Source organism: Hemitrygon akajei, chromosome 27 (assembly GCF_048418815.1).
Source record: "Hemitrygon akajei chromosome 27, sHemAka1.3, whole genome shotgun sequence".
Lineage (NCBI taxonomy): Eukaryota > Metazoa > Chordata > Chondrichthyes > Myliobatiformes > Dasyatidae > Hemitrygon > Hemitrygon akajei.
This window is the reverse complement of record NC_133150.1, coordinates 42366640-42381284: the sequence shown is the minus strand read 5'-3', so window position 1 is coordinate 42381284 and position 14645 is coordinate 42366640. Positions and strand designations below refer to the sequence as shown.

The window sequence follows — 14645 nt, the reverse complement described above, 5'->3', positions numbered from 1 at the left end:
GTCAAACTTATTGCTGATAAAATGTTTGGAACCAATAAACAATGACAAGTTGACAAAAAGTAAATAATGCAAAACATTGACTGAAGATAACTCTATATTTACTAAATAGTTTATTACTGGGGAAAAATACTAGTAGTTATCATTAACGTCTACCGTGAACATAAAAAACAACTTATTTCCCCTCCTCGAAAAGTTTCTTTCCCTCTCAAGGTTGCAATCCAAGGGGCAACTTCCTGGAGGGGCGGGACTTACGCGTGGACGTCAGTCGTACAGTGCTGGCACGGCAGTTCACGTCAAGTTAGGGCACGTACGGAGGCGGCGCTCGGCTACGGTCAGCGGAGTTTTGGTCACCGCCTTCGAGAACCCTCACTCGGAGCCGGTCGTGGTAGACAGAGTCATGGCAGAGCTTTTGAAGAAAGGATTCCCTGAACCGGTGGAGGGGAAAGGCGTGAAGGAGGGGCTGAAGGCCAAGGAAGTGAAGGAGAACGCCAACGCGGAGAGGGCGCAGAGCGAGGACAAGACCAAGGGGGGCATGGACAAGTTCTCCCTCAACGCCGAGGGTCAGAAGCAGCCGAATCCGGTTGTCTTCAACAACGACAGCGGCGTCGTGGCGTCGCACAAACCGGTAAAGAAGGTGAGTCGCAGGGGAGGGGGAAAGATTAGAGGCAACGATCAGCCTGACGATGCCTTGCGGGAGTTGTAGTCTTTCAGCCAGAGTTGTCAGCTTGTCATGCTAGATGTGGACTACAAGTCCCACGATGCGCTGCTTGGTGGTGCGTGCGTACTCTGTCACGGTCTGTCCTTGGCTTCCCTCTACCCCTCACGCTTGTGGGCTTTGATTATTCTTCCGCCCACCTTTCTCTTACCCACTTCCCCCTTCTTAGTGTCTCCCTCCAAACACCGATCTCTGCCCACTGTTCTCTGTCTGCCACTACTCCTTACCCCTGCTTACCGCACCCGTTCACCCACCTTCCCCTTTTCACTGCCTCTGCCCACTACTCCCCTCATCTCCTAGTCACGCCCCTCCACACACCACATCTGTCTGCCACTTTTATTCTCCGCCCACTACCCCCTCTCTGTCCACCTCACCCCTCCATCCATCCCCGCCACCTCCAACACACTCCTTTCTCTGAACAAAAGGTCACTTTCTGGTATATTTCACATCCCAAATTTCTTAGCTTGTCTCCTTTCTTGCTCTTTTAGCTGTTGAAGGCACCCTGTAACTTGCTCTTTTGTTTTTGTCTTTCTAAATGAAATAAAACTGGATATTACTATGACAAATATTGGATAGATTTTTTTTTATTTACCTACTTAATTTTCAGTCCACCTTGAAAAAGTGACAAAAGAATGAAAATTCCCTAGTGTGATATTTCTGCCTGTTACATTTATGCTTTTGTTTGGCTCAGGTGCCAGTTTTGCTTTATGTAAAAGAAAAAAATAACTTGAATTTATTAGCACACTATATGATATTATTTGGCCTTGCAATAATTTTTTCATCTCTTAGCGTAAGAAAAGATGGTCATGAATTCAGACAGCACTTAGAAGTTTCAGGTTTAATTGTCATTCAGCCATACGTGAATATAGCCAAATGAAATAGTGTTGCTCGTGGGCCAAGGTGCAAAATGGTCATACACAGTACAAGGCCCATATAACATATATAAGGTGGCAGTAAACATACAGTCATATAAAACATGTTTAAAAATATAGAAATGCCCTTTGGCCAAGTGAGTCTCCAACCATCAAGCACCCGTTTACAGTAATGGTACACAGTCCCATTTTATTCTCTGCACATTCCCATCAACCTTTGATTCTGTATTCACCTATGCACTACTGATAATTTGCATTGGCCAGTTAACCTAACAGTCAGCATTTTTGGGATCCAGTAGGAAGACAGAGCAGTCAAGGGAAACCTGGGGCATAGAGAGATTATGCAGACTCCAAATGCATAACACCAGAGGGTGGATCAAATTGTCTCAGTCAATATAACAAAAGCAAGGCACTGAATATACTCGGGTCAGATCATGTCTGTGGGAAGAGAAACAGAGTTCACATTTTTGGGGTGAATGCTCTTATTGTATCTGGAGTATTTTTATAATTTCCTCAGAATTTTTTAAGCATTGAATAAACTTTTAAAATTTTCAAGTCATTTATAGTTACTATTTTGACTTTTAGAATGCCAGCCTGTATTTATCATTGTAAATATTGAGCTTTAAGGCTGAAGTATTTTTTGAAGGATTAGTGATGTTGTATTGGATTTGGGAGTAAGTTTTACAGCTGATGTTTGAACAGTGAGGAATATTAATTCAATGTGACTGGTATTGTAGTCACAGCAGGACTTGGTGTGGCCTTTAATGTGGAGGCTGTTTGTACCAAAAGTACTGTGCTCAAAAAGTCTATGAATTCTGTATTAGCACTTACTGTCCCAGCTATATAATAACCAACGCAAAGAGAGCATCCAAACGTCCTTCAAATGTGATATTTCTGGGGGGGGGGGAAGCTATTGAGAATTAATTAACCTTTAAGCTTGTGATAATTAATAATTTGTTACATCTATTGGATTTTGAATCCTGTACATTAAGGAAGTTGATATTAGTGTTAATGGTTGGTTATAACTTAAAATGCAATTTTAAAAGAACTATTTAAAATACATATTTATGTTTCAGATTGATAAAGGTTGTCTTCCTGTAGAACTTAAAAGCATTCCAGTTGGTCTGAATTTCTTTTTGATTTCAGTTAACAGTGGTTTAAAAAAATCTTGCATTTTCAAATTCAATTTTATTGCCATTCATCATATACTGCCAAATGAATGAGAATCAGGTTTATTATCACCGGCAGGTAATGTGAAATTTGTTAACTTAGCAGCAGCTGTTCAATGCAACACATAATCTAGCAGAGAGAGAAAAAAATAATAAATAAAATAAAACATGATAAATAAGTAAATCAATTATGTATATTGAATAGATTTTTTAAAATGTGCAAAAACAGAAATACTGTATAATTTTTTTTAAAAAAGGTGAGGTAGTATCCAAAGCTTCAGTGTCCGTTCCTCTGGACCAAAGTGCACAACACAGTACGTAGAACTGACACGCAGCCAATAAGCTAATGTTATCACAAATAAATTAACAAATAATAAGGTGCATTTATGACACTTCAAAAAAAAACCAGTATGCGCTCCTGGCACTTCATTTGTGATGAGACCTGGGTGGTGACAGTACTCTCATGGCCTGGAGGAAGAAGCTGATTCCCATTCTAACAGTCGTTCTATTAGTGCTATTGATATAATCAAGCCCTCTGAATTAGTTCGGACAATTGGCACCAAAACACACTGATGTATTGGGATGACAGGGCAGGAGGAAAACAGAGTGATCCAGAGAGGAAATTCAAGAGCATAGCCATTGTCGGCTGTTATGGAACAATTACGTTCAAGGGTTGTGTAAGAGGCTGGAATAGAGGTACACAGAGAGCTGGAGGCATTGCAGGAATGTGCAAAAGATTAGTAAATTCTGACCTGTTGCTATTTGAAATGAGAAAGAATATTTGAAATGTGGCTCAGCCGGTCACAGAGTTGGGTTACTGAACAGATGGTGATACGACAGTATTGAACATTGTCATCAGAATATCAGATGCACTTGAGAGTTTGAAGAATGGAAAATAGTAGTTGTATTATTTTGCTATTGCTTGCCAATTTCTTTTCCTTTTGCAATCCAAAGCTGATTAGTTTTGTACCCTCTTTCTTTAGTTAATGATGTATGCATGGGGGATTTTCTTGGACCATCCTTTATCTACTCTGCTGTTGGGGCCTCAAGAAGTGAACCAGTATCAAGTATTGAACTTGCAGAACTCTAAACGAAAGTTTGCACGTGTTCTCTGTAGATAATTATTGAGCAAAGATTTAATTACATCAAAAAGTTGGTTACCCTGGATGGTATTTGCAAAGATTGTATAAATTCTGTATTAACATTTACTGTCTCAGATATGTTAAAATGTAATGACTGAAAAATGCAAGGAGGATATTTTAGCCATAAACATAAATATATTATTGGATAGCATTCTGACTTCTGACAGGCTGCATCACTGTCTGGCATGGTGGGGGGGGGGGGGGGGGGCTACTGCACAGGACCAAAAGAAGCTGCAGAAGGTTCTAAATTTCATCAGCTCCATCTTGGGCACTAGCCTACAAATTACCCAAAACACCTTCAGGGAGCGGTGTCTCAGAAAGGCAGCGCCTATTATTAAGGACCTCCAGCACCCAAGGCATGCCCTTTTCTCACTGTCACCATCAGGTAGGAGATACAGAAGCCTAAAGGTACACACTCAGCGATTCAGGAACAGCTTCTTCCCCTCTGCCATCCGATTCCTAAATGGACATTGAACCCTTGGACACTACCTCACTTTTTAAGTATATATTATTTTTGTTTTTTGCACAATTTTTAATCTGTTCAATATACATGTACTGTAATTGATTTATTATTATGTTTTTCTTCTATATTGTGTATTGCATTGAACTGCTGCTGCTAAGTTAACAAATTTCACGTTACATGCCGGTGATAATAAACCTGATTCTGGTAATAGCAGACAGCATGATTATCAATGATCCTCTGCTTATTCTTTGGCTTTCTGTTCAGAAATCCTCAGGCTGTAGTTGATGATCTCTTTTAACACATTTCCTCTAAATCTATGTTCAAGATATGTATCTGTTACACAACCTTGAGATTTGTCTCCTAACATACAGCCACAAAGTACAGAAACCCAAACGAACTCATGAATAAAGAAGACCGTCAAACACCTAAAGTGCAGAGGAAAAGAAAACAAATCATGAAAACAACAAACAAGCAAATATCTTTCTGAACTGAAGTCCACAAAGAGAGTCTGTCCACAGACCCTTAGTTCAACACAGCTGAATAAACATCATAAAGCAGTGATCCCTCGCCTTGGGCCCTGACACCCCGACCTTCCCAATTTGGCCCTGTGCTGAAATCGTTCTCCAAATATCAGTCGCTTTGATACACGCGAGCTTGGACTCTGCCGCCTCGGTTCGGCCTGTACCTGACCTTTCCAATTCGGTCCGGTGCTAAAATTGATCAAACCTTGGGTCTTCCTCACTTTTGGTGACAGGCTCGGTACTTCACCTCAGTTCTGCCACATCGAACTGCCTCCAAATCCGGAGAGAAGCTGCATGCTCTTGTTTGTGATGATCGGATATTAGAAAGTGTGATTAACAAAGTATTTAGTTGTTTTCTTTGTTTCATTGGCCACCAGCCAGAAGTTGCTGAGATTCGCCAGCGCCACCTTAGTTTTCAAAGATGTGCCGTGTTATTGGATTTAGAATGGCCTCCTTTTGCCTCGAGTTGGGTGGGGTGATAAGGGCAGGAGGCGTAATCTTGGCCCATGTTAGTTAAGTCTCCCGTCCCCCTTTCTTTCCAGTCCTGATGAATGGTCTTGAGCCGAATCATCAACTGTTTATTTTCTTTCTATAAATGCTCCCTGACGAGTTGAGTTCCTCCAGCATTTTGTGTGTATTGCCTAACATTAATTGTGCCACACATATTGTAAAATTACATAGAACACTACCGCACAAGAACAGGACCTTTGGCCTGTGATGTCTTTGGTAAACATGCCAAATTAACTAAATATCTTCTGCCCACATAGGATCCATATCCCCCATTCACTGATGTACTAATTGTCTCTCAAGCACCACTATCATGTCTGCTTCCATCAGCAGCCCTGTGTAAATACCTTGCAGCAACTTTCAACTTGTTGCCCTAGTGTTTGACATTTTCACTATGGGAGAAGACTTTGACTCTCCATCTATCAAGTCTGCCTGCAAGGCGACAAGCGTTCCATGTGATAATCCAAATGCTGTTTGACTAATACCTACAGTGTGAGTGACTTTCCGGCTCGATGCCCCGATTGATGGAGGCAAGCATAGTGGTGGTGTACACATGGGTGGTGTACTTTTACCACCCAATCCGCTGGGGTTGCCTCTTCCAGAGAGCTCACCCACTCCTTTGTGAGTATGATACCACTGGTTTATAGGAACCATGAGGATTGCTAAAAAGAAAGAACCTTGCATTCGTAAGCATAAGAATACTGTTTGAGATTCATATACAGTGTTATTTCACCATACTTCACCTTGTAGACAGTTTTAGAAGTGTCAAATAAGTCTCCTTTCCCGTGCCGGCATCTAGTCTATTTCAGAGTTTGGAATTCACTATAACAAATTAATAAGGCACTATGGCGATGTTTAATAGAAATCTCATGTTCTGATCCTATGAGTGGAATAAGGGTCATGCTGACAATATGGTGGTTATGAAAACTTCAAGATAAAATTCACTGAGGTAAATGCAACAATAAACTTGGTTCTTAAAGACAAGTTTTAGATGATTAATCCCAGCCTTTAAAACACTGAATGTTAAACCTTTTACTGACTCAAAAGCATGATTGATGAGCGATATTCTTTACCACATAATTGGGTGATATTGTGCATTCCACTTAATTGTGGTGTAGGAGGAGGATTTTTGAACATATTGTCAAATCAGAGGATCTCCTTGAAGTTCAGTTCTTGGACTTGGAACAGGTGGAGTTGGTTGCTTTGGCAAACTGCCTGACCCGTGACTTTCTCCAGGAACACTGAAGTACAGACAAAGTACACATTACTTTTACATTGCATATCAAGAACTGCAGTTAATACTGCACAGCTTTTTAAAAGTTAATGCATTTGGTAAATTGGTTTGTTAAAAGTTCAAATGCATTATCAGGGCATGTATACATTATGCAACCTTGAGTTTTGTCTCCAAATGAAACAGAAACCCCCGCCCAAAAAAATAAAAACACCAATGTGCAGAGAAAAAAAATCATGCAAACGATAAACACAAGCAAATAGCATTTAGAATTGAAGTCTTGTCCATCAGACCCTAAGTTCAGAGCAGCAAACTGAACCAGCCCATCCCTCGCCTCACGCCCCAACACACTGACCTTTTCAACCTGGCCTGGCGCCTAAATTGCCCAAACATTGGGTTCATTTGCTTCAGTACACTCTGGGATCTACAGGGCCTGTTGGGAAGTGGCCTGGTCGAGGGAAGTGCCTGGTGTGAAAAGTGCTAGTCTTTGGCTCGAGAGTCTTCGGCGAGGAGACTATGCCAGGCACAATTGCAGAGGGTGAAGACATGATTCAGTGTGCTACGTGCATGATGTGGGAGGTCAGGGACACTGATGGTGCCCCTGGCTGCTACAGCTGTGGAAAGTGTGTCCAGATTCAGCTTCTGAAGGAGCATGCTGCAGCACTGAAGAAAGAACTGGATGACTTCAGGTTTATCCGTGAAAACGAGGGTTTTCTGGACAGGACCTACAGTGAGGTCGTTACACCGAGGATACCGGAAGAGAGAAAGGGGGCGACGATGAGGAAGGAAAGGGTGCTTGAAGTACAGGAGACCCCAGGGGATGTACCTCTCGTAAACAGGTTCACCCTCTTGGAAGCTGTCAGGACAGAAGATACTGCCAGTCTGAGAGGCGGACAGGTCTGCGAGCCGAAAATTGGTGCAGAAGCAGAGCCGAGGAGTCAGACATCAGGAAGAGCCATGGTAGTAGGGGACTCCATAGTGAGAGGTACGGAAAGAGGTTTCTGCGGCAACAGGCAAGATTTACGGATGGTGTGTTGCCTCCCTGGTGCTAGGATCCAGGACATCACGGACCAATTGCAGGGAATCCTCAAGGGTGAAGGTGAACAGCCGGAAGTGGTAGTGCATGTCGACACAAATGACATCGGGAAGAAGAGGAAGGATATTCTGCAGCGGGACTTCAGAGAACTCGGAAGAAAGCTGAAAAGCAGGACTTCCAGGGTGGTTATCTCTGGTTTGCTTCCAGTTCCTCGTGCTGAAGAGGGCAGGAACAGGGAGATAATGGATCTGAATGTGTGGCTGAGGAACTGGTGCAGGAAGCAAGAATTTACATTCTTGGACCACTGGGGTATGTTTTGGGGTAGGGATGAATTGTACAAAAGGGACGGGTTGCACCTTAATAGACGGGGGACCAGCATTCTGGCAGACAGGTTTGCCACTGCAACACGGATGTGTTTAAACTAAGTAGTGGGGGGGAGGGGATGAACTGGAAATATAAGGATGGAGTTAAAGGGAAAGTGAAAATAAGAAAAGTTAAAAAGGACAACAGAATCAATGGAGTAGGAAGCTCAAGAAGAGATCATACAGTATGGCCAAGTGAAATAGGAATTGATATGAAAGGAGAGGGGAGTACCGAATTAAAAGTATTATATATGAATGCACGAAGTATAAGGAATAAAGTAGATGAGCTTGAGGCTCAGTTGGAAATTGGCAAGTACGATGTTGTGGGAATAACTGAGACATAGCTTCAAGCAGACAGGGCCTGGGAAATGAATATTCAAGGATATACATCTTATCGAAAGGACAGACTGACTGGCAGAAGGGGTGGGGTGGCTCTGTTGGTGAGGAATGATATTCAGGCCCTTGCGAGGGGGGACATAGAATCTGGGGATGTAGAGTCAGTATGGATAGAACTGAGAAATTCTAAGGGTAGAAAGACCCTAATGGGAGTTATCTACAGGCCCCCAAACAGCAGTCTGGATGTAGGGTGTAAGTTGAATGAAGAGTTAAAATTGGCATGTCACAAAGGTAATGATACAGTTGTCATGGGAGATTTCAACATGCAGGTAGACTGGGAGAATCAGAATGGTACTGGACCCCAAGAAAGGGAGTTTGTGGAGTGCCTCCGAGATGGATTCTTAGAACAGCTTGTACTGGAGCCTACCAGGGAGAAGGCAATTCTAGATTTAGTGTTGTGCAATGAACCGGATTTGATCAGGGACCTCGAAGTAAAGGAACCATTAGGAGGTAGTGACCATAATATGATATGTTTTAACCTACAATTTGAGAAGGAGAAGGGAAAATCGAATGTGTCAATATTACAGTTGAACAAAGGGAACTATGGAGCTATGAGGGAGGAGCTGGCCAAAGTTCAATGGAACAATACCCTAGCAGGGAAGACAGTGGAACAAAAATGGCAGGTATTTCTTGGAATAATGCAGAAGGTGCAGGATTGGTTCATTCCAAAGAGGAAGAAAGATCCTAAGGGGAGTAAGGGGCGGCCGTGGCTGATGAGGGAAATAAAGGGCAGTATAAAAATAAAAGAGAAGTATAACATAGCAAAGATGAGCGGGAAACCGGAGGACTGGGAAGCTTTTAAAGAGCAACAGAAGATAACAAAAAAGGCAATATGCCAAGAAAAAATGAGGTACAAAGGTAAACTAGCCAAGAATATAAAGGAGGATAGTAAAAGCTTCTTTAGGTATGTGAATAGCAAAAAAATAGTTAAGACCAAAATTGGGCCATTGAAGACAGAAACGGGTGAATTTATTATGGGGAACAAGGAAATGGCAGATGAATTGAACAGGTACTTTGTTTGTGTCTTCCCTAGTGAAGACAGATCCAATCTCCCAGATGTAATAGTGGCCAAAGGAATGAACTGAAGGAAATTTATATTAGGCAAGAAACAGTGTTGGATAGACTGTTGAGTCTGAAGGCTGATAAGGGACCTGATGGTCTGCATCCCAGGATACTTAAAGAGGTGGCTCTAGAAATCGTGGACGCATTGGTAATCATTTTCCAATGTTCTATAGATCCAGGAACAGTTCCTGCTGATTGGAGAGTGGCTAATGTTGTCCCACTTTTCAAGAAAGGAGGGAGAGAGAAAACAGGGTATTATAGACTGGTTAGCCTGACGTCAGTGGTGGGAAAGATGCTGGAGTCAATTATAAAAGAGGAAATTATGACACATTTTGATAGCAGTAGAAGGATCAGTCTGAGTCAGCATGGATTTATGAAGGGAAAATCATGCTTGACTAATCTTCTGGAGTTTTTTGAGGATGTAACTATGAAAATGGACAAGGGAGAGCCAGTGGATGTAGTGTACCTGGACTTCCAGAAAGCTTTTGATAAAGTCCCACATAGGAGATTAGTGGGCAAAAATTAGGGCACATGGTATTGGGGGCAGAGTACTGACATGGATTGAAAATTGGCTGGCTGACAGGAAATAAAGAGTAGTGATTAACAGGTCCCTTTTGGAATGGCAGGCTGTGGCCAGTGGGGTACCGTAAGGTTCGGTGCTGGGACCACAGCTGTTTACAATATACATTAATGATTTAGATGAAGGGATTAAAAGTAACATTAGCAAATTTGCTGATGACACAAAGCTGGGTGGCAGTGTGAAATGTCAGGAGGATGTTATGAGAATGCAGGGTGGCTTGGACAGGTTGGGTGAGTGGGCAAATGTATGGCAGATGCAGTTTAATGTGGATAAATGTGAGGTTATCCACTTTGGTGGCAAGAACAGGAAGGCAGATTACTATCTAAATGGAGTCAAGTTAGGAAAAGGGGAAGTACAATGAGATCTAGCTGTTCTTGTACATCAGTCAATGAAAGCAAGCATGCAGGAACAGCAGGCAGTGAAGAAAGCTAATGGCATGCTGGCCTTTATAACAAGAGGAATTGAGCATAGGAGTAAAGTTGTCCTTCTGCAGCTGTACAGGGCACTGGTGAGACCCCACCTGGAGTATTTGTGTTGTTGAGTATTTGGTCTCCAAATTTGAGGAAGGACATTCTTGCTATTGAGGGAGTACAACGTAGGTTCACAAGGTTAATTCCCGGAATGGCGGGACTGTCATATGTTGAAAGATTGGAGCGACTGGGCTTGTATACACTGGAATTTAGAAGGATGAGAGGGGATCTGAATGAAACATATAAGATTATTAAGGGATTGGACACCCTGGAGGCAGGAAGCATGTTCCCGCTGATGGGTGAGTCCAGAACTAGAGGCCACAGTTTAAGAATAAGGGGTAGGCCATTTAGAACAGAGATGCGGAAAAACTTTTTCACCCAGAGAGTGGTGGATATGTGGAATGCTCTGCCCCAGAAGGCAGTGGAGGCCAGGTCTCTGGATGCATTCAAGAGAGAGTTAGATAGAGCTCTTATAGATAGCGGGGTCAAGGGATATGGGGAGAGGGCAGGAACGGGGTACTGATTGTGTATGATCAACCATGATCACAGTGAATGGTGGTGCTGGCTAGAAGGGCCGAATGGCCTACTCCTGCACCTACTGTCTATTGTCTATTATCTACACCTCACTGCCTCAGTTCGGCCTGCTCCTGTCATTTCCGATTCGGTCCAGTGCTTAAGTCGTCCAAACAGCAGGTTATTCGCTTCGATACGCTGTGTGATTCAATAGTATTGTCACATGTACCAAGGTCAAAAACTCTGGCAATTCATGCTGTTTATTTTAAATAAAAGATCTCAACAGTCTGCTAAGGCATTAATTGGGAGAATAAATTTAAAGTATAACTCTCAGAGGCAATTGGAGCATGGAAGATCATTTTGACAGGGATGTGTAAATGTAAACGGGATTCTGCAGAAGCTGGAAATCCAGACACACAAACTGGCACGGGCACTCCAGATGCTGCCTGACTTGTTGTACATGTTACTGCACAGATGCATTTGGGTTTCGATCTGTCTATTGTGTTGCTAGGATAATTTCAATGGAAAATAATAAATACGGATCAAAGTTTGATAAGAACTGTGGCAGCAATGCTTGCAGTCTTGGAATAGGAAACCTGGTCTATTGCTATTGAATGTCAAAAGCCCAAAATTAAATTGACTAAATTTAAAAATGTGGATTTACAGACAAAAGCAATTTGATTTATACCAGTGATGTGCAAGATTTGTTTCCAGGAAACAAATCATCCCACTCCTCCCTTATTTTCCACTTTGACCTTTTACCTCTTCTCACCTGTCTATTACTTCCCGCTGGATCTCCTCGTCCTTCCCTTTCTCCTGTGGTCCACTCTTCTCTCCTATCAGATTCCTCCTTCTCCAGCCTTGACCTTTCCTATACCTGGCTTCACCTATCACCTTCCACATAGCCTCCTTCCCCAACCTCCACCCCCCACCTTTTTATTCTGGGATCTTTCCCCTTCCTTCTCAGTCCTGAAAAAGGGTGTCAGTCCAAAATGTTGATTATCTATTCATTTCCATTGATGCTGCCTGAGCTGCTGAGTTGCTCCAGCATTTTGTGTGTGTTGCTTTGGATTTCTAGCATCTGCAGATTTCCTCATGTTAGTGATTGCAGGATATCTGGTCATTGTGCCACTATCTCTTCTGACTCTATAATGAGTCTTGTCTTCAATCCATACAAAGCAGAGGAATTTGAATTACTTTGGGCACTCATGTTTCCAGTAAGGACCTATAAAGTTGCTAATGGCTTATTCGCATTGAGAAGCATAGCGTTGATTCAGAAAGAAACCCATTTCACAGTAATAATGAACTTCTGCATGTGGTCTTGGAGGTTTTGAGCTGTCTGTGATGCAGTTGAATAAAGCTGTGATCCTCCTGCAGTAAATCTTACTTTTACTCTGAAATTCCATTGGGCACTGAGTCGGAATTCCAGTAATAACTGCAGCATTGGCATCAAACATTACAGCGTAATGCACCAGTATGATTCTCTTTTCTGGTCATCATTTCGATAATTTTATTTGGGTGCAAAATTCAGTGGCAGGTTGCAAACAAAACAGGAAAAAGGTTAGCACCTGAGAGGATCTGACATTTGCACAGTCCTTAAACTGGAGGTTTGAAGATGATATCAGTCAGTTCAATGTAATGAATGTGTAATAAGGCGTAGAGTCATGCATTCGCTCAGAGTGCTGCAGTGCAGACATCCTTGTTATTAAAGGCAAAGGTGATTTTGGAGGGGAAAAGGTCCTTCCACACTCAATTCACTGTAATGTTTCTGACATTAATGTGGAGGGAAGAAAATTGTTCTGATTGCTTGTGATTAGGAATTTACTCAGGATTCCAGTGTGGATTAATTCTGTTCAATATTTCATGAATTTACGTAAGAATATTATGTTCATAGTGGGAACATTCTATTGATAATTTTGATGTCACTGAACATTGTGGTAAGAGTAATTTTTCCTCTTTGCAGTTCATCTTGTGTAAGAGGAAGGAATTCAAATGTGCCAGTATTGAATGAGTGCTTTATGTAGTGCTATTTTTGTGTCAAGGTGACCTGGTCAATAGTATTTCACAAAGTTCTGCCTTCTGTCAAGTTTGAACCAGCATCCTTGCAGTTACTATGAAATTCACTATATTTAAGTTGAATAAGCTTTGAATTTGTGCTCTAGCCCTTGTTACATACAAATGCACTAATACAGTTTATCAAATGATGAGGAGATTGCTCTGGTAATTTTCCCTTTATTTCATACAAGACCACACATTTTTTTTTATTTTCTGAAGGCTGACCTCACTGGCAATTGATAATCACATCAGTACACCCATTGCTTGCATTAAGTACTTGAGAACTGGTATAAACATTCACAGCCTCAGTTCAACAATTCTTCTCCCCCAAGGTTTTGAAGGGCATTGCCCCATAATATGACGGATTTTCAATTCCTGCAGCACAAACCTGAATCTTTATTGAGCTTGACGTCAAATGATGACTTCTCATAGTGAGGAACTGATGCATCCTTCCAAATTCAGCTCCAGATCTAGAAAACAGAAGGCATTTTATTTATGGGCACCATGGTAGCATCGCATTTTAGTGTAAATTTACTGCAGCACTAGTTAACTCTGCCATTCTGTAAGGAGTTTGTGCATTCTCCCCTTGTCTACCTTTCCAAAACCAATGGGTTAGTTAATTGGTCATAAGGGTGTAATTGGGTGATGCAGGCTCATTAGGATGGTAGGACCTATTACCATGCTCTTGTGTGTACCTAGCCACTTGCTGTAATCACTTTATACTTGTTATGATAAGGCTAAATATAGCTCCAATGCCATGTTTAAGTTTGCTGATGGCACCATTGTGGTTGGCCAGATCAAAGGTGATGAGGAATCAGCATATAGGAGGGAGACTGAAAATCTGGCTGAAAGATGCTACAACAACAACCTTTCACTCAACATCAGCAAAACCAAAGAGCTGATTATTGACTTCAGGAACAGGAAAACTGGAGGTCCATGGCACAGACATCAAGGGATGAGAAGTGGGGAGGGTTAGCAACTTTATATTCCTTGGCATTATCATTTCAGCATCTTCCTGGGACCAGCACATAAGTGGTATTACAAAGAAGGTCTGGCGGCACCTCTACATTCTTTGACATTTGTAAAGGTTCAGCATGTTATCTAAAACTTTGACTAACTTTATCGATGCATGGTGGAGAGGATTTTGACTGGTTACAACACAGCTTGGTATGGAAACACCAATATCCTTGAACTTAAAGCCAGTCTATCACCATTGAGCACATTTACAAGGCTGTTGTCCCAGGAAAACAGCAAATATCATCAAGGACCCTCACTATCCAGGCCACATTCCCTTCTTGCTGATGCCATCAGGAAGAAGATAGCTGCACCATCAGGTTCAGGAACAGTTATTAACCTTCAAACATCAGGCCCTTAAACCAGAGTGGATAACGTCACTCATCCCAACACTGAACTGATTCCATAATCTATGGACTCACTTTCAAGGTCTCTACAACTTGTGTTCTTAATATTTATTACTTATTTATTCTTATTTTTTTTTCTTTTTGTTGTCATTTGCATATTGGTTGTTTTTGTTTTGTTGTGTGCAGCTTT

The 14645-nt window shown here is 41.9% G+C and overlaps 1 protein-coding gene across 1 annotated transcript in view; it reads left to right on the top strand.

The window, feature by feature from the left end:
* The first annotated feature begins 303 nt into the window (after nt 1-303).
* LOC140717299 (S-adenosylhomocysteine hydrolase-like protein 1) overlaps nt 304-14645 on the top strand; it is a 90998-nt gene continuing 76656 nt past the window's right edge. Inside the window, exon 1 of the mRNA XM_073030745.1 lies at nt 304-634. Within this exon, the coding sequence (XP_072886846.1) occupies nt 398-634 (237 nt within the window). The 5' untranslated portion in view covers nt 304-397. The remainder of the gene's footprint in view (nt 635-14645) is intronic.